The following is a 17,719-nucleotide window of genomic DNA, read 5'->3' as shown; positions in this document are numbered from 1 at the left end:
TAGAACATTGTGTTCCAAAAATTATGACTAAATTAAATTTTCCACTGTGGCTTTTCTATGTAAACCACATGAAGGTCATAAGTTCAGTCTCTACTTCAGTAATGCTTCGATATCCATCGTGATCATTTCTGACTGTAACAACAGAAAACATGTGTATGTTGCTGTTTGTTTGTACTCATTGGCCACACGTGTGTGTCTGCTCAAATGTGTCTTTCAGAACACACCGGTGGGCAGATCAGTGTTCATGGTGAACGCCACAGATCCAGATCAGGGCACTGGAGGCAGTGTTCTCTTCTCATTCCAGCCGTCTTCTCCCTTCTTCGCCATCGACGGGGCCCGAGGCACCGTCACTGTCATCAGACCTCTGGACTATGAAATAACTTCAGCGTACCAGCTCACCGTCAACGCCACGGTCAGCACACACACAGCAGGCATTTTCAGTCTGCATTAGCACAGACGCAGCTTGCTCACTCAGATTAATTCACATGCGTATTCGCAACTTTTGCTTCTGTTTCTATCAGGATCAAGACAAACTGAGACCTCTGTCCCGGCTTGCCAACTTAGCCATCAGCATCACTGATGTCCAGGACATGGACCCCATTTTCACCAACCTGCCCTACAGTACCAACATAGAGGAGGACGTTCCCCTGGTGAGTAATACAATCACACCTGACGTCCCGCTGCCTTAGCTTGCATCCTTTTGATGCAGCTTTTATGTGAAACCCTGTAATCTGTCCATTCCTTTCTGCCCCATTCTTCCCTGTTGTCCCACTTATCTCCCATCGCATTGCTCATCCCAGCTCCTCCTGTCCCATCTTCATCCTGCTCTTTGATTATTCAGGAGGTGTTTGAAGCAGGAAGAAGAGAAATATGGTTAAAACACACTTGAGTTATTATCAGGGCAAGATGTCTCACCTCTCATCCTCATTGTGAAGCCCCCCCACACACACACACACACCCAAACTCAGCCTGGGGACACTACATACAGCACTGCAGGTGTTGGAGACTGTAATTACTGTGGGAGATTTACAGTCCAGCTTCAGGGATGTGAGGCCTCTAGCAAAGGTCACTGGGGCTATAGGATTTATCTCACCATGCTACCTCATGCGCTGCATGTGTGTGAAGTATGAAGTCAGTATGTTGCATGAAGCACCAAACAGTGGAGTCTCACAATGACCTTACCTTTGTCTTCATTGAAAGTAGGTTTGTAATGGGTATCTAATACACTGAGTGTCTTTTTCCCTGTACACCATTATGTTCACTCCCCTGACTCAGCCCTCTAAACACGGTTCCCAGGTGGCTAATGGTCCAGCTATTGATGTTTCCACTCATAGAGGGGGAATTACACACAGGGGCATAATACTGTCCGTCCTTATTTCTGTTCTCTCTCTCTCTCTCTCTCTCTCTCTCTCTCTCTCTCTCTCTCTCTCTATCAGTTTTCATTCTGCCTCTCCTGAAGTCTCTTCCCGCCTCACCCAACCCCCCACTCAAACACCCACCCGCACATCCCTCGTCCCCGGCCTGCATGCGCCGTAGTAGAAATGTCAAGTGCTACATTTGCATGCATATTAACGGGGCGTGACGGAGTCGACGCCCGGTGTCTCCCTGACTCTCTGATTCATCAACTGTCACCAGGAAGGTCACAACAGGAGGGAGAGCAGTGGGAGGTGTGAGGGGGGGGTAGGAAGAGAATGCTGGGGTGAACTGAAAAAAGGTGAAAGGAAAGAGGGGAAAAGTAAGTTGACGGAATAAAGGGGAGCGATGTTTAAGAAGAGCGTTGGATCACAAAGTTGACATCGAGCAGTGGATTCCAGATTTCTCACAGCGGCTGAGCAGGGTTAAGCCTCAGTAATACTGCCTTGGAGGGTTGCAGCTCTTGCCTCTGACAGTAGGGGGCAGTGTGTAATCCTATTACTGCCACGCTGTAGGAGGAGGTCACGGCAGGCGTGCAAACCAAAATCTGTTACCGAGCCCCTTTGACCCCACAGCAGATACAGACAGCATAACAACAGTACTTAAAGTGAGATGCAGGCCAACGGTGCCACTGCGCTCGTACGCACACACGCACACGCAAACACTTCCGATGCCCTCATGTGCTATTCTAACAGGCATGTGTCATTTCCATTAGGCAGTGTTGGGCGGTGATAAGCCGAGGGCGTACAGTGACGGAACGAGTGTCAACTGTTCTCAAGGCCCATGACATTTACACGTAAAGGGAAATCAAACTCGGATCCCTGTCATAGGTCATTTCTCAAAGGTGTGAGTGCACACACACTCGCACACATACAAAAAAACTCCCTGTCTATTTCTGCCTCTGTCTCTCTCCGTTCCTGTTTGTTTCTCTGTGTCTGTCTTTCTCTTTTTCTCCAGCCAATCAACCCGTCATCCGTAGAAAACTTTGACAAAGGAGTAGAAGAAAAATTTTTTCTTTTTTCAGATGAAATCACAGGGCAGGGTTTTCGGCTGTTATAGCTGTGAATCCATGCTGCTTGGACTGACGTTTAAGCCCCTTCTAGGACAAACACAATTTGGCTGTCAAATCAATGAGGAGAAAGAGAGAAAAGGAGAATGGGTTGGGGGGTAATGCACTGTATAGCTAGAAATGAGGGAGGGGGGTGACTTTGGTTTGGGGAGATGTGCTGGTGTGTGAGTGTGTATGTGCGTGTGTATGTATTTGCAGGAGGGAGGATCGTATCTTTGATGGCTGATTGAACATATTCCACTTGTGTGGACAGCTCGAGAATATTGCTCATATTACTTCAGCATCACTTCTCCTCCTCAGTCGCTTTCTTTCCATCCCTTATTTCTCTCTTAGACTGTCCCTAAATCTTGTCTGTGTGTGTGTGTGTGTGTGTGTGTGTGTGTGTGTGTGTGCCTGCGCCCGTGTGTGTGTGTGTGTGTGAGTTTATTTCCCTCTCAGCTAGTGATTGGTGTGAATCAGTCTCTCTAAAAGGCTTGTAATTGATTCTTCTGTAATTGGTCAATGACAGGAGATGCTTTGGCAGAAATGGAGCATAAACACGCCTTAGACACAATTTGCAGGATCAATGGGAGGCAGCTTGCATGGTGAGAGGGAGAGAGCGGGAGAGGGTGAGAGGGAAGGGAGGGAAGGAGGGTGGGAGGAGGAGAGAAGGAAGGAAATTGGAAAGTAGGGAGGGTCTTACCATCTCTCACTGCAGCACTGGTGTTTTTAAGTATCACCGTGTCCGATTGAAGGCACGAAGGCTGAGAAAGCTCAGTGGATCAAAGACTTTTCAAACGGCTTTCTCTCTCTCTTTCTTTTTCAGTTTTTTTTTTTTTTTTCAACTGTCATACTGTGGTTTGTTGAGTTGCGGACTCATTGGCTCCGCTGGAGAGTTTTTAAACATTGAAAGGAAAAATAAACCCCAATGAAATGCCAAAAGCACACATACAAACAAATATTTGCTTTGCGTGCTGTGATGTTTTTTGACATTTGGTTATGGTTGTGCTATTTTTTTCTGTTCCAGCGTGGAAATACAATGTTTTTATGTTTCAAGATATATTTGTGGGAAGTGCTCACTCATGGTCTTCACTGGATGATGGCTATCTTAGTGGAAAATGTCTCCAGTCACAGACTTCAAAAGACAAAAATCGATATATTTTTTACAATATAACAAAAGCCACTAGTATATACAGCAGTGTAAGGCACTAATATAATTTGGTGTTCATAGCAAAGGAAAGAAAACATAGAATATGAATTTATTTCATTTGCGATTTGCCTTTTTACTGCGATACCAGGTGGTAACAGGTCAGATTAAAGTGGAAACTACTGTAGAAAATGTCGAAAATGCAACTGTGAAAGCTTACATGCATCTTACGCAGGATGCTTTGTGTGTGTCTCTGCAGGGATACGAAGTGCGGAAGATAACGGCCATTGACCAGGATCTTGGCCGACCGAGAGGCATCGGCTACACCATCATCTCAGGTCTGAGTCACATAATCAATCTGACATCCTCAGCACAGAGGGGTGGAATCGATCACTTCTTATCATAATCCCACAGCAATAATAGACAAGTCTCATCAAGCACAACAGTCAATAACGGCAGAGAGCAGCGCCTCAGAATTGGAGAATAGGCTTGCCTGTAAGCAGTTATTAATCACTGTTTGGTGCAGTTGTGTGAAAGTCAGCCATCATTTAGTGTTATCATTCACAAGTTGGCCCGTGCCATCAAAACAGGATTACGGTTTGTCAGAGTGACAAATTTGACTTTCGGCAGAAGAGGGTGATCTCATGATTTTCTGTTGTCGCCTACTTGTGTTGCTGCGATTGTTTAATTAGATATGTCACACAAGCAGTTTGGGTGAAATGTGCTGGGATTGCTAATGACCGCCGTATTGGGCCTCCTCCTACAATCCTTAACTTGTGTTACTTTACCTGAGAGTTTTACTTTTAAGAAGACGAGAGGAAGCTACAGTTTGCGCGGTGCTGATAAGGCTATAGCAGTGATCCTGCTTTAATACTCCTGAACTTAGTTTTCTTACCTCTGCCAAGGATGTGATGTTTGTGCCTGCCAGTTACTTTGTCTGTCTGTCTGCCAGGAGGATATCTCAAAAACTCATGAACAGATTCCCATGAAACTTGGTGGACAGATTTACCTTGAGGCAAGGAGCTCTGAGATAGATTTTGGTATTGGTCCATACCTTGGGTTGTCACTATTAGACAGGTATCTTGTTATTTAGCCTTATCTGTGTAATTGACGTGAAAACACAGAAATGATTCCAAATCCCTTTGGTAAGTTTACAGGGTGAAGAAATCCACTTAACATTAACTGTCAACGGCAGAAAAGATGTTTTTGGGACTAACAACCTGTCCGTGCTGTACATTCATGTTCACACCATGTTTTACTCTCGACCTTTGAGGAATGTTACATGCTGAAGGTTTAGCTTGTTTGCTTAATGACACAGAGTTTGAAGTGAAAACCTTGGGGTACTCTCCGCTGCACTGACCATGGTCCCTGTTTATAACCTGAGAGAAGCTGCAATAAGCAAAAAGTGAGAGATGAACGAACCATGTAAAAGGACGCACTGAGATTTCATGCACTCGCTCTGGTGATGTGATTATGACTAAACGAAGTCAATGCTCCAATTAATGCAGCTGTCATGTTTACACCTTAACCAGGTTATCTTACCCGCTGTGAGTTTGTAATGGAGTAAGCACAGCTCAATTAACGCCACCCTGCGATTTGACGAGAATAGCTGTCCCTATTACTCCTGCTGCTGTCTATGTGGCGCCATCCAGGTTATTTTTGTGTCATAATTGGGCATGCAGAGGTCAGAAGATGAAATGGATGGAAGGTATTTCCTTCTGTTTTCCTTCTTTTATTTTGTGGTGCTAATATTTTATCGACCACACATCCTTCTTGTCATGATCTTGATATGAGTGTTGCACGAAAAGAACTGCTCATTCTTATTTGTTCCAAATTTGCTGTTTGTCCTTGTTAAAAAATGAGGAGGTGGCTTCTTTTCTGCAAGAGCTTCTGTAAAATGCAGCCCTCCCTTTTTCCATACCTCTCCTCATCAACTCCATATTCCTATTAAGTTAAACACAAATGCTTTTGACTCTGCTGTCCATGCGCTGATGTAGTACCGCTTTAATATCCCGTAGGGTGTTTATTTTCACCACAATCAACGTTTCGATCCTGAAGGACGAACAATCCCTCTGAGATCCTTCAGGTGTGAAACATTGATCTGTGTGGTGAAAGTAAACACCAGTTGGGAGGATTACCGCCGTGTGTGGACCGTATCCTTTAAACTCTGCATGCCCCCCGCTGAGCCCAGGATGGTCAGGATGGAAGGACATTGGTGCCTACACCATTGCCAGCTGGCTGATAAGGGCTGGCCCTGCTTGATAAGCCTGGCGCACCATGGGAATTTTGGATGATGAAGATATTCATTGTTCTGCCATCTGCTGAGTCACTGCCTGACCTCACAGCAGAACGAAGGAATTTGACCCTGAGTGTGTGTGTCCATGCGTGCCAGCATGTGCGCAGCCATGTATTATTTGCGAGTGCTTAAATGCATGTGCGCACAGTCCAGCCCACTTCTCCATGGAGCTCTCCATAAACACTCCGCTCCCATTCAGTGCACACACCCACTCAGTCTTACTTACCGTCTGCTGCCACATGTTGTATTGTTGTGTGTGTTGTGTTTGTTGCAGAGTTGAAGGGCTGAGTTAAGCTCTAGAGGAGAAGAGCATTAAAAAGACATTAATTAGGTGGTGCGATGTATTCCCAGTCGTTGCAAAATCAAGAGTTATAGCACCGCACTAAGCCCTTATGGAGATGGAGCCTGTAGGCTTGATAAAATCATTATAAGTTTGATAGATAATGGAAGTTGAAGGGTGATGCAGTGCCAGGAGATAAAGGTGGGAGGGTGAGGTTGTCAGATTATGCATTTTCTAAGCATGAGTGTGGTTTTGTGTGAGTGTGTGTGTGTGCACGCTTGTACATGTGTACTTGCACATATGTCTCTGCCTATCCAGACTCCTGTGACCGGCTGCAGTCAGATTAGTGTGAGGGCGTACTTGTTTGCAGACTTAAGTGAGACTCTGCACAACACCTCCCTCGCCTTCCCGCTCCTCGCCCCGAGTGTCCTCGGAGAGTGCGGCTCACTCCTGCGGGACTCGTCTCATTAGTTCAGTAATTAAGATAAACGAGGTTTTAATTGCAGCTGTGATTTATGCTAATGATTGTGGGACTCAAGATGAGGATTTCCTCTCCCTCCTCCAATCAGAGGGCGAATCTGGGATTTGATATGTATAAGAGATAGTAAGATACAGCAGCGCTCTGCCGCCAATGTTGCAGTTTGTTATGATGGTGGAGATTCAGGGGGGTGGTTCTGATGGTAAATCCCTTGTCCACAGGGTGTGATGTATCCCTTATTGAACCTTTGACCTACTGGTCTCATTATATTTCAAAAGCTCTAACCAAAGCCCACTAAGCTAACCTTTCTTTTGGCTTTTTGCTACTAAGATTGTATTTTGTATTTTGTGCCAAAATGCCTCAACAATAACAAACATTCCTACCACTGACAGTGACATTAAGGATTCTATTGCATGTCCTTAGTGGTTCTTTCCCTTAACAAAGTTAAACAAACAGGCATTTTTAGAGGTGATTTGGATTTAATGACCTAATACTTATCATAGTAGATGCTGCTATAATTGCTCCTTATGTTTCCTCTTTTCTTATGTGATACAATGACATGCAAATGTGCATGTAGCACTAATGATGTAGACCCCTGCTAGCCTCAATAGTGATTTACAGTATTATTACAGAGACCAGCTTAAAAGCAGCATTAACCATGTGGTGTGTGTTTGCAGAACCATTTAAACAAACAAGATAAAGAGAAAAAATAGTTTCATCAGTTCTAATCCACCAGTAATCATGTTAGTACGCCTTCGATTGCTGAGAGGCATGCTGGACTGGAATTAAATCATGGATCTGAGAGATTTTTGTGATGAATGAATTTGTAATTTCTGCAAGCCTTTTTATTTGAGAAAGCTGTGCAGAGTCACTGACAAATCATTATTGATCGGACAAAAGTTATGGAGGTTCTCTGGCAATAATCACCACTACTAGCTCTCTCCTGGTACTACTAATGTTCAGCCAAATATTTGAGGCGTGATAAAATCCAAATGCACTTCTCCTGATGTGAAACCTTCACCTAAAATGACTCTAAATTTCCTGTGTAACAGAAATGGGATGTGAGTCAAATTTGGCCACTGGCAATATTATATCAAGTAATGCTTTTTACACTTGCTCCATGTGATTTAAGTGTGCATTTTAGTCCTGTTAAAAAAAAAAATAAATGAATTCATTCTCATGCTGGTAATTGGCCCATTAGATTCTGCAGAGAGGGAGCAGAAGAATGCACCAGGTGTTCAGGTATCTGTTTGTAGTAGCAGTCATGCTCAGGGAATCAAATATCAGTCTTGTTTCACTGGTTGCTATGACTCTTGTCACTATCAGGAATATAAAATGACAGTCTTACACCTGCATGGTCTCCATTTTGATCCCTGTTGTTACATGTTTTTGCGCAATGAACAGAGTCTGAAATAAATTTAACAGCTCACCTGAGGGTACAAAAAAAGCTGTAAATAATCATGTGTCCAAAATGATAATATGAATTTTTTGTACAGATATGTCAAACTGGTGAATGTTTGAAGAAAAAAATACAAGGATAATTAAAATACAAGGATAATTAAAGTTGATGCTTCCCACATGATGTTGGACGGACTTGGACGGACTGGCACAAAGGTTAGAGCAGGTGTGCAGCTGTTTTTACAAAAGGTAAAGAACAAATAATGTATAGGCTCTGAGCGGGTTTCCTGACAAAACCAATTTCACCAATGAACTTTCGTTATGAGCTTTTATTCACAGCGTATTACACCTCAGCCCTAGCGACAAACAAATCCCAAAATGTCAGCCATTATCCACTCAGACCCACCCCTGAGGACGAACAAGGCTGGAGCACAGACAGCCTTGGTCAGTCTCACTGACATCAACGACCTGAGGGACCGACACTCTGAAGCCCTGACGGACTCACTCTGGCACAACGTCCACACAATACACACTCATGCATTCATGCATACATGGATGGACCGCCGTCACACATGCACTCACACACACGGAAGGAAAGAAAAGCTCAAAACAGGGTGTGATTCTCAAGAAATATGAAAATACTCCATATCTGGCCCAATGGGGGTAACCTCTGCCTCTCTAAAATGAGCTAGGCTATCTATGATTCCTATCACAAAGCGTTAGAGGCCAACAAGTCTTGTCCGAGAGTGTTGCTGTCCGTTAGGATAATAGTTAAGCCTTCATGTAAAGCTTGTGTAGCCTCTCCACTGTGCTGTAATGATAGTGTAAGAACAAGCAGAATAAAAACCAGCCTAGCGTCTCACAGAATGAAAGGACATCCCCCAAGCCTTTCATATCAGCCTGTTGTTTATCTGTGTGTGCTTGTTTCTATCTCTTTTGTCACACGCAAGCACAACTAATCCCATCTTAAGCCCTTTTTCCATCTCTACCCTTTTCTGTCCATTTGGACGTTTCTTCCTCTCTCGTTGCGTCGTCTCTGTGTTGGGAAACTGCAGCAAAGAAATTGACACAATGCCAGCCAACTCCTAGTTCTCACATTCTCTTGCCTGACCGCATTGGATTTTAATTTGCAGCAACCCAACCAGAATAATTGTCTAAACTGATAAAAGATGATAACTCAATTTTTCTATTTGCTAAAAAATGTTACACTATCTTGAAGTTTGTCAGAGGCCGTGGAGTGAGACCACGTATTGCAGACGCAGTGCAGCCACAGGCATCCACTGACTTCCATGGCCTTTGGCTAGTGCAGCATGTGAACACCTGTCTGCCCCTGCCACAGGTGTGAGACAGGTGACCCCGTCTAGTGCAGTGGGTCTGAGGGAGACGACTGACCTTGTCTTCTAGCCTCTTTCTGGCATTTGGGTCAGACAGGTATGGCCACACCATTTCCCGCCTGAACAAACTGATAAGTCGTAAAGGCGATTATTTCCCCTCGTCTGCCTTTCCACACGAATCTCTATCCTTCAGTGCTGCTACACCCCGATGCTCTGATTCTATACTGCCTAACTCATATCAGCAGGCATGCTGAATTATGGACAAGGCTAATACCTGTTATTCTATGAGGAGCTCTTATTGTGACTGCTGCGTCGCTGGGATTTCTCCGGGTTTTCAATTAGACGCTCGGAGGCTCTCCACAGCCTGTTGCTATGTAATCTCTTAGAGAAGGCAGATAGTCTGCGGGAAACTGATCACAGCACAATCCAAAGTGTAGTCGACTCTAGTGGCACAGCTGTGTTCAGTATCAAGTGCAGACCTCACTGGGCTATGATATACTGTAAGTCTCATACAGTGAGTTTCCTCGTTTGATCTCTTCCCTTTTCACTTGATTCATTTAATTTAATCCAAAGTCATGTCCTGCAGCTACATGCACTTAACGGTTCATACTGCAAATTCAGATGAAATATTTTAGAATGACACAAAGTCAGATGTTGAAAAGAAAACAGTTTAGATTAAAACATTAGATTGTGGTTGTTGTACTCACCCAGATGTATTTTTTAAGTCCCTAACATATATTTCAGCTTTACTATCAGTGTTAGAGGTTCTCCTTTACGTTCATTTATCTACGGGATAAAGAGGATGCTGCTGGCTTTGAGAAATGTTATCCTAAGCTATCTGATTCTGAACAAGCACATTTCCAGATGTCAAACCCAATTTCCTCTGCTGCTGTCTTCCAGCCAGCTGTTGTTTTGTACAGAGTGTGCAAAAACAGATTTTGTAACGTCTAGCAAACTGCAGAAAAATATCAGATAGGAGGATAAATCCCAAGTACTGTAGTCTACTCTTAGATGCACAGACAAAAATTCTCACACATATGCTCTCTCTCTCTCTCTCTCTCTCTCTCTCTCTCTCTCTCTCTCTCACACACACACACACACACACACACACACACACACACACACACACACACACACACACACACACACACACACACACACACACAAGTGGAGAGATAAGACTACACTGCCAGCACAATGCTCTGTTGGAAGGAGAAGATGTGACACCTTGAGCTGACAGATCAAAGCCAGCAATCAATAGCTCTGAGTTTGATTATTTTCCATGAGACCTGAGGACCGTGGATCAATACTTCTGGCTGTGACCGGGTTGAGAATCAGTTTAGCTTTTTCTGTGGCTCCTGGAACTGGTGTCAACCGAGGAAACACTCAGGATATCTGCGGTACAGTTCGTTCTCAGTAAGCACTGTGATGAGTAGGCCATTACTCAGAGAGAAGAGCTTACATATTAAGCTGCATGTATGTGGCCAAAAACATAAATCTTTAAAATCGTATCCCCGCCCATCACTGGCAAGATCCATGTTCAGTTGCAGGTACCTCCGGCTTGGTCTGGTGTTCCTATTGCCATAGGGGGAATCAGGTGTGGGCTCATGTCAGAAGAGGCAGCTTCTGCCGGTTCACAGGGTGTCTTCAGACGGAGGGTTAGAATCGAGGGGATACCGTGAACCTCCTCACACGCACAAACATACCCACTGTGTGTGTGCTGGAAGCACAGATGAAGAGCGTTGAATCAGGCATCACCCATCCCATAGGAATGCAAATGGAATCTAAACATTACAAAACATTTTCAGTTCATTTCTCCTCCATTCTTACAATGAAATTGTTGCCATCATAACACCAGCCTTCTGTCAGTGCTCATGCATGGTCAGTGTATTTTAACTAACAATAATAAATAAATAATATTCTGGGCAGTGGGCACAACTATGGCCACAGTCTCCTTTGGAATCATGTTGCACTGACCCTCCCTGTAGGTATTTGAAAAAGCAGACAGATATTTTGTCACAAGGTGGAGGTAGCCTTGAAAGTGACACTTCTCCGTTCCAAGCTGAACAGGACTGATCAACGGGAACTCCTCTAGATGCAGCAGGAGGAGCTGCTAGTCAAAGCTGAGGAATCAGTGACAGTGGAAGCACTTCTATCCAGCGATGTCAACCACACAGCGGTGTGATACCTGGGCAAGAAAAAAGAAGCCGCTTTCATCTGCCTTGTATTGTCTCAGAATATTTGTCCTTGGACCTATTTTGAAGCAAAACTTTTGATGAAACTAGTTCATTGAGTATTCATGAAATGCAGCATGTCTGCCAATGGCAAGACACCCACAGGGCCATTATCACTCTGCATCACACACACAAAAACACATACATATGCACTGGTAGCTGTCACACACAGAGGGGTGTGTGTGACAGATGCGCACATGAGCACGTGCACAAGCCAGTCAGGGTATGTGAGAAGCTGTTCATTTAGATTTAAAATGGAGTGCAGTTTGAAGACAATAACTAAAACCTCATCATCAACATGATTTGCCTGTAGGCGTAATCCTTAAAAGTGACACTAATTTGTGTACATTTAGCAAAGTACACAAAATCTTAGCCCCAAGACACTAAGGACTGGCTGCATGCCATATCACATTACTAGAATGTTCCAGCGCCCCCATGGTGTTGTCACAAACTAGAGAAAACAGTTGTCACTGGCTTAGTCATGGCGATTACACTTGGAGAACTCCTGCTTTGGCTGTCCTCAAAAGCTCATTGCTCGGAGAAAGTCATTGTCATCCGCCTGTCACGCGTCCGATTGAACCCATCAGATCAAATGCCTTATGTGTTCTGTTCTCTTGGGCAATCCCCCCTAATAACTACACATGTATGTTTTCCACTTTTGTGACTCAACACACCCCGTCTCTCCCGTTTGCAGCCTCCCTAGTTTTCCCTCTCACGCGCCCTTCTGCTCTTTGTAATTGGAGAGAAATGCAATGAGGAAACTGTTCTCAGTAAATGAGCCTTCACTTCATTGTTTGTGATGCAAGAATTCAAATGTGTTTGTCAACAGATAATATGAAATCCGCATCCATGTTTTTCTTTATGCTCTGGCAATGCTGAGATTATTCAAAGTGGCAAATAATTTGGATTACTTTTATCTTGTAATTGTAGAACTAGCTATTGAAGCTATTGCACACACACTAAATGTGCAGCACAAGGAAATAATGGCTGTTCGTGTGAGTTGTGAGTGCGTGCATGCTTGTGGGCATTTATTTAGGTGTGCGTGTGTGAGTTCATTTGAGTGTGTACTCCACACTAGACAAAATCATGGCATGGTTTCTCATTTTCCAGTCCAGTACTGTCAGTAATATGAGAGCATGGCTAATCCCCCGGAGTCTCACATCATAGAATCAAACTCTGCCAGTTACTGCCACATGCACACTTTCACTCACTCACTCACACACACACACACACACACACACACACACACACACACACACACACACACACACACACACTCTATCTACATAAGAATTCCGAGCTGAAATACCTTCGCATTAACACACGCGGAACTCATGAACACCACCACTAAATCTGAATATGAAATGTGAATAGGAAGCGTGCATTTATTTGTGCTGAATTTGAGCATGTGTGTATCTGTGTGCAGCCATTTTCACCCCTTGGGGGTCTAATCATAGTGTCCTGGCAGATCACTGGAGAACACTTTCTATCAGCAATTAGAATATGATTATATTTTCCTCTCAGTGGGACCCGTGAGTCACTCTGTGTAATTTCAGTCTGTCTCTCCGGTCAAACTCGACACACAGCGGAGCTGAGCTGGAAGGCCATTCTGTGGAACCTGAAGCAGTGAGTCAGAGCCTCTTTACCAGATGCATACAGAGTTGAAGCAACGCTCTGCTGTGCACGTGTACATTACAGCACACCACTTGTGCAGGTGTGTGTGTGTTTGTGTGTAAACGCCACTCGTTGCTTGGTCAGGTGAGTGCCCAGTCGTCCGGGTAAGGAGCGGCTGTCGGAGTAGATTGGCATGCTAGTCAGGCCACTGAAGCTGACAAACCAATTTAGAGGCATGATGCCCACAGTGAGTGGGTCTGAGACCCCGATACACGTACCCGCCTCCACCACCAGTCGCTATCAACATCATGCCCCCCCTCCCATCCAGACAGAAAGGAAGTGTTGCAATTAATGTTGCATCAGCTTCTTCTCATTGGTGAAACAAATTGATTGGCATTTTTTTGTTTTTTCCAGGTTCAGTCTTACACTGATACTCCTAATAAGCAACTTTTCCCAAACGGTTACTGTAGAATTATTAAATTCATTACATAGGGTCATTTTTTGCAAGGTAACACTCAATCTGATTAATCCTCTGCATCTTCCTGTTTCTGGGACTGTGAGACTGAAAAAAACTGAGCGTCAGTGATTTCAGCAGATGGCCAAAAATGACATATGTTCATGTACAAGTGACAAAGCTCTCTCATAGGAATAGAGCCACCAAGTAAAAAAACTATCAGACTTCAACAACTGTTCTTTTCACGTTTCCTTCCAGCGGTCACGCTAACATTGGTTTCTTTTCACCATGACTACCCTTAACCAGGTGTTTCTTATTGTCAACATGCTGGCAAAATCCCTGTAAACTTAAAGTAATTTCCACCCAGTCTTTCTCTAACCAAGTCCTTTTTGTGCTGAAACCTAACCGAACCTTAACCATAGGTGTATAATCAGAGAGTGACACACCAACTTGTAATGATTTTGGAAGGCAAAGAGAAACAGTGTCCTCTCAACCAATGGTTCTGAGGTGTTCTTCTGTGTATACTATGGTTTTAATGTAAATGCTTCTGTGTATTTTAAGTGGTTTTATCCCATTGAGAACTTAAGTAATGTAGGGATCACAATGCATTCCTGCTTACACTGTTCTCCAGTCCCACAATTAAATAGACTATGGAAGCAGGCTGTAATCATCAGTAGTTTTTGTCAATTCCACTTCCCTCCAATTCTCCACCTTTTGGCCTCAATCCAGGCTAATTACCCAAGAGCTTTGCTCTCTCTGCTGGCCAGCCTCTTCTCCTCTACGCCCCCTCAGTGTGCTTTGTTCCATAGCCATTCCAGGCTAGGTACAGGGCAATAATAGAGCAGCGAGCGGGGAGTGGGGAACACAGGCACGGGTTAATCTGTTGACCTTCGCCGCTGTGCACTGTAGACTTACCATCTGACCATGTTTCTCTGGAGTCTAGACCTCAGCTATTACTACAAACTATCTGAGAGTGAGTGATTCTTAATCCCTCAAAGTGCAGCTCAAGGTTCAAAGTGTATTTCAAATAAGTAATGTGAATTCAAAAAACATGCTTTTTGGAGGCATGTTGGATTTGTTTTTCACAATTCACACACAACATGGTCACATGAAGGAATAAGTGACTGGCATGACTTACTCTGCAGAATTCCCTTTTAAATCTGAATATAAAAATAATGCTGGTATTATGATAATGATGATAATATGTGTGTTTTTCAGGTAGACAACAATAATCAATTTGTAGTGATGAAGCAAAGCATCAGTAGTCACAATTTAAAAGAAAAAAAAAGAAAAAAGAAAAGAAAAAAATCCACCAAAGCCATAAAAGGGACTTGAAGGGAACAGCATTGTGTCACATATTGACTAATAAATCAGAGTAATGGCAGCACCAGCAGTAGAGTACTGCTTTAATGAATTTCAAGTCTTTGGTTCCACTGCTTGTAGTGTGAGCAGCAGCGTATCAAACTGTAATGTGTGCTCAGTGTCTGCTTTTGTTAAGCTGTTTCATATTTTCTGACATTCCATTCTCTATATATTCAGGAGCCACTGCTGTCAACATATGTTCACATATTTTTTGCACTTATTCATTGACGGTAATTGATTTCTCCGAGCATATTTGCTCTTTTTCATCCAGAGATCATCCTGTTAGAAGATAGTGTGTGGCAGCACAGATGAGCGGCCTGTAAGAGTGGACCGTATAAACGAGACATAAGTGAGTTAGTTCCAGGTGGACATGGCTGAGCCTCTGTCAGCATTCGCATATATGAACTGCCACCATCTGAAGATTGCACGGGGGCTTCCTCGGGTCTCGTACAACACAAGCAGAAGGCGCAAAGAATCCCAATCATATTTGGAAGAAAAATTTTAGTGGGTGGAGAGCAAAGCAGGGGGAAAGAGAGAGAACATTAACAGCAGAGAGGTGAGGGTGATTGGGTGTATTTTCGTTTGTTGTCTCCATCTGCTGGGTATAATTAGCAGGCAAGCACCACAACCACAAGATGCCTGAGACTGAGAGTGTCAAAGACGAGTGTAAGAGAGGTGAGAAAGTTAATGAGAAGGATGGTAATTTGAAAAGGAAAAGAGGGAATAAGAAAATATGAGCGGAGGACTCAAGTGGGTCTAATATTTTAACCTGTGTAATTGAAGTGAATAGAGAACAGCAGGCACACTTAAAGTTCTTAATGAGAACAGTGCAGCATTCATGATTTGAAATGTCCCCGTTTGAAGGAGTGCAGAGACTATAAGTAAGTTAATGCAATTCATCAGCCCATGTGAAGTGATGAACTTCAGGAGGAGTGTGCAGTGTGCTAACATAGCAGTCAGTTAGTCTTGTAGCGTCTTGAGCTGGTGTTTCAGAATTCGGGATGGGGTTGTTTTGTAATACGATGAGCATTCAGTATTTTCAGTCTGGAAAGTGAAAAGGAATGAGAATGAAGTCCTCTCATTCTGTTGATCACGTTTCAGAATGACATGCTGTGGACCTGACAGTGATTGCACAGATGCTGCAGAGCACGCTTGGACAGTTCAGCATACTGTTGAGCAAATGTGTCTCTTTTCAATTAGGTCAAACTTCTATAATCTATTCTTTTCTACAATTTAAAGAAAATCTGTAGAAAGGAAGAATTACAACACGCGATTCATGTTTAAGGACATCACGGTATTACATGACATGAATTACATTTGAACTGTAGTTGATTTACAATGCAACTTGAAGTTGAACCTTCAGTGGCAATAGCTCCGGCATACATTTGGTAAGAAGTGAAGAAGGGAGGCTGACTAAGAAATAGAAGCAGTACAAGGAGGGCAGACAGTGACGGATGAAACAAAGGGATTCAGGAGAGGCAGGCTGTGGACAGGTTGCAGGTGTTGGGTCAGCCTAAGGCAGGAAAAGAGACAAAAGCTGCATCCATATTGCATGAAATAGAGACACACACATAGGTCATCCACCGTCTTCCCTTCCAGAGGCTCCTCGCTGCATCCCAGGGGTTATGTTGAATTATCCACAACACCGGTCGAGTTTGTCTCTCTGACTCTCTTATCTCTGTCTGTCTCTGCCTCTCTCTCACCATCCATCCATGCAGGGAACACCAACAGCGTTTTTGCCCTGGACTACATCAGCGGGTCCCTGACAGTGAATGGCCAGCTGGACAGAGAAAACCCACTCTACTCAGCAGGATTCACTCTCACTGTCAAGGTGAGCTGCTGAATGGGAGGTGGCTGGCGGGGGTGGAGGGACTGTTGCTGTTTAGAGAAGGAATCGAAAATATGTTTCACTGGTGGGGTCAAGTGAGAGCTTTGATATGATAGTGTATGAAATCAATGCAGTGTCTGGCTTTGATAATCTCTAATATCCATCCATCCATTATCTTCCGCTTATCCGGGGCCGGGTTGCGGGGGGAGCAGTCTGAGCAGGGACGCCCAGACTTCCCTCTCCCCGGACACTTCCTCCAACTCTTCCGGGGGGATCCCGAGGCGTTCCCAGGCCAGCCGAGTGACGTAGTCACCCCAGCGTGTCCTGGGTCTTCCCCGGGGCCTCCTCCCGGTGGGACATGCCTGGAACACCTCCCTAGGGAGGCGTCCAGGGGGCATCCGATAGAGATGCCCGAGCCACCTCAGCTGACTCCTCTCGATGCGGAGGAGCAGCGACTCTACTCTGAGCTCCTCCCGGGTGACAGAGCTCCTCACCCTATCTCTAAGGGAGCGCTCCGCCACCCTGCGGAGGAAACTCATTTCAGCCGCTTGTATCCGGGACCTCGTTCTTTCGGTCATGACCCAAAGTTCATGACCATAGGTGAGGGTAGGAACGTAGATTGACCGGTAAATCGAGAGCTTCGCCTTTCGGCTCAGCTCCTTCTTTACCACGACAGACCGATACAGCGACCGCATTACTGCAGCCGCTGCACCGATCCGCCTGTCAATCTCACGTTCCATCCTTCCCTCACTCGTGAACAGGATCCCAAGATACTTAAACTCCTCCACTTGAGGCAGGAACTCTCCTCCAACCTGAAGGGAGCAAGCCACCTT

General features: G+C 44.4%; 1 protein-coding gene across 1 annotated transcript in view; it reads left to right on the top strand.

Moving 5' to 3' along the window:
* The window catches only part of LOC139340895 (cadherin-23-like), a 111,479-nt gene that overhangs the window by 51,570 nt on the left and 42,190 nt on the right, over positions 1 to 17,719 (top strand). Inside the window, exons 5-8 of the mRNA XM_070977012.1 lie at positions 218 to 412; positions 522 to 650; positions 3,868 to 3,946; positions 16,777 to 16,889. Of these exons, the coding sequence (XP_070833113.1) occupies positions 218 to 412; positions 522 to 650; positions 3,868 to 3,946; positions 16,777 to 16,889 (516 nt within the window). The remainder of the gene's footprint in view (positions 1 to 217; positions 413 to 521; positions 651 to 3,867; positions 3,947 to 16,776; positions 16,890 to 17,719) is intronic.

This window comes from Chaetodon trifascialis, chromosome 13 (genome assembly GCF_039877785.1).
Source record: "Chaetodon trifascialis isolate fChaTrf1 chromosome 13, fChaTrf1.hap1, whole genome shotgun sequence".
In the NCBI taxonomy this organism is placed as follows: domain Eukaryota; kingdom Metazoa; phylum Chordata; class Actinopteri; order Chaetodontiformes; family Chaetodontidae; genus Chaetodon; species Chaetodon trifascialis.
The sequence above is the reverse complement of the archived record's forward strand: the minus strand, read 5'-3'. Positions and strand labels throughout refer to the sequence as shown.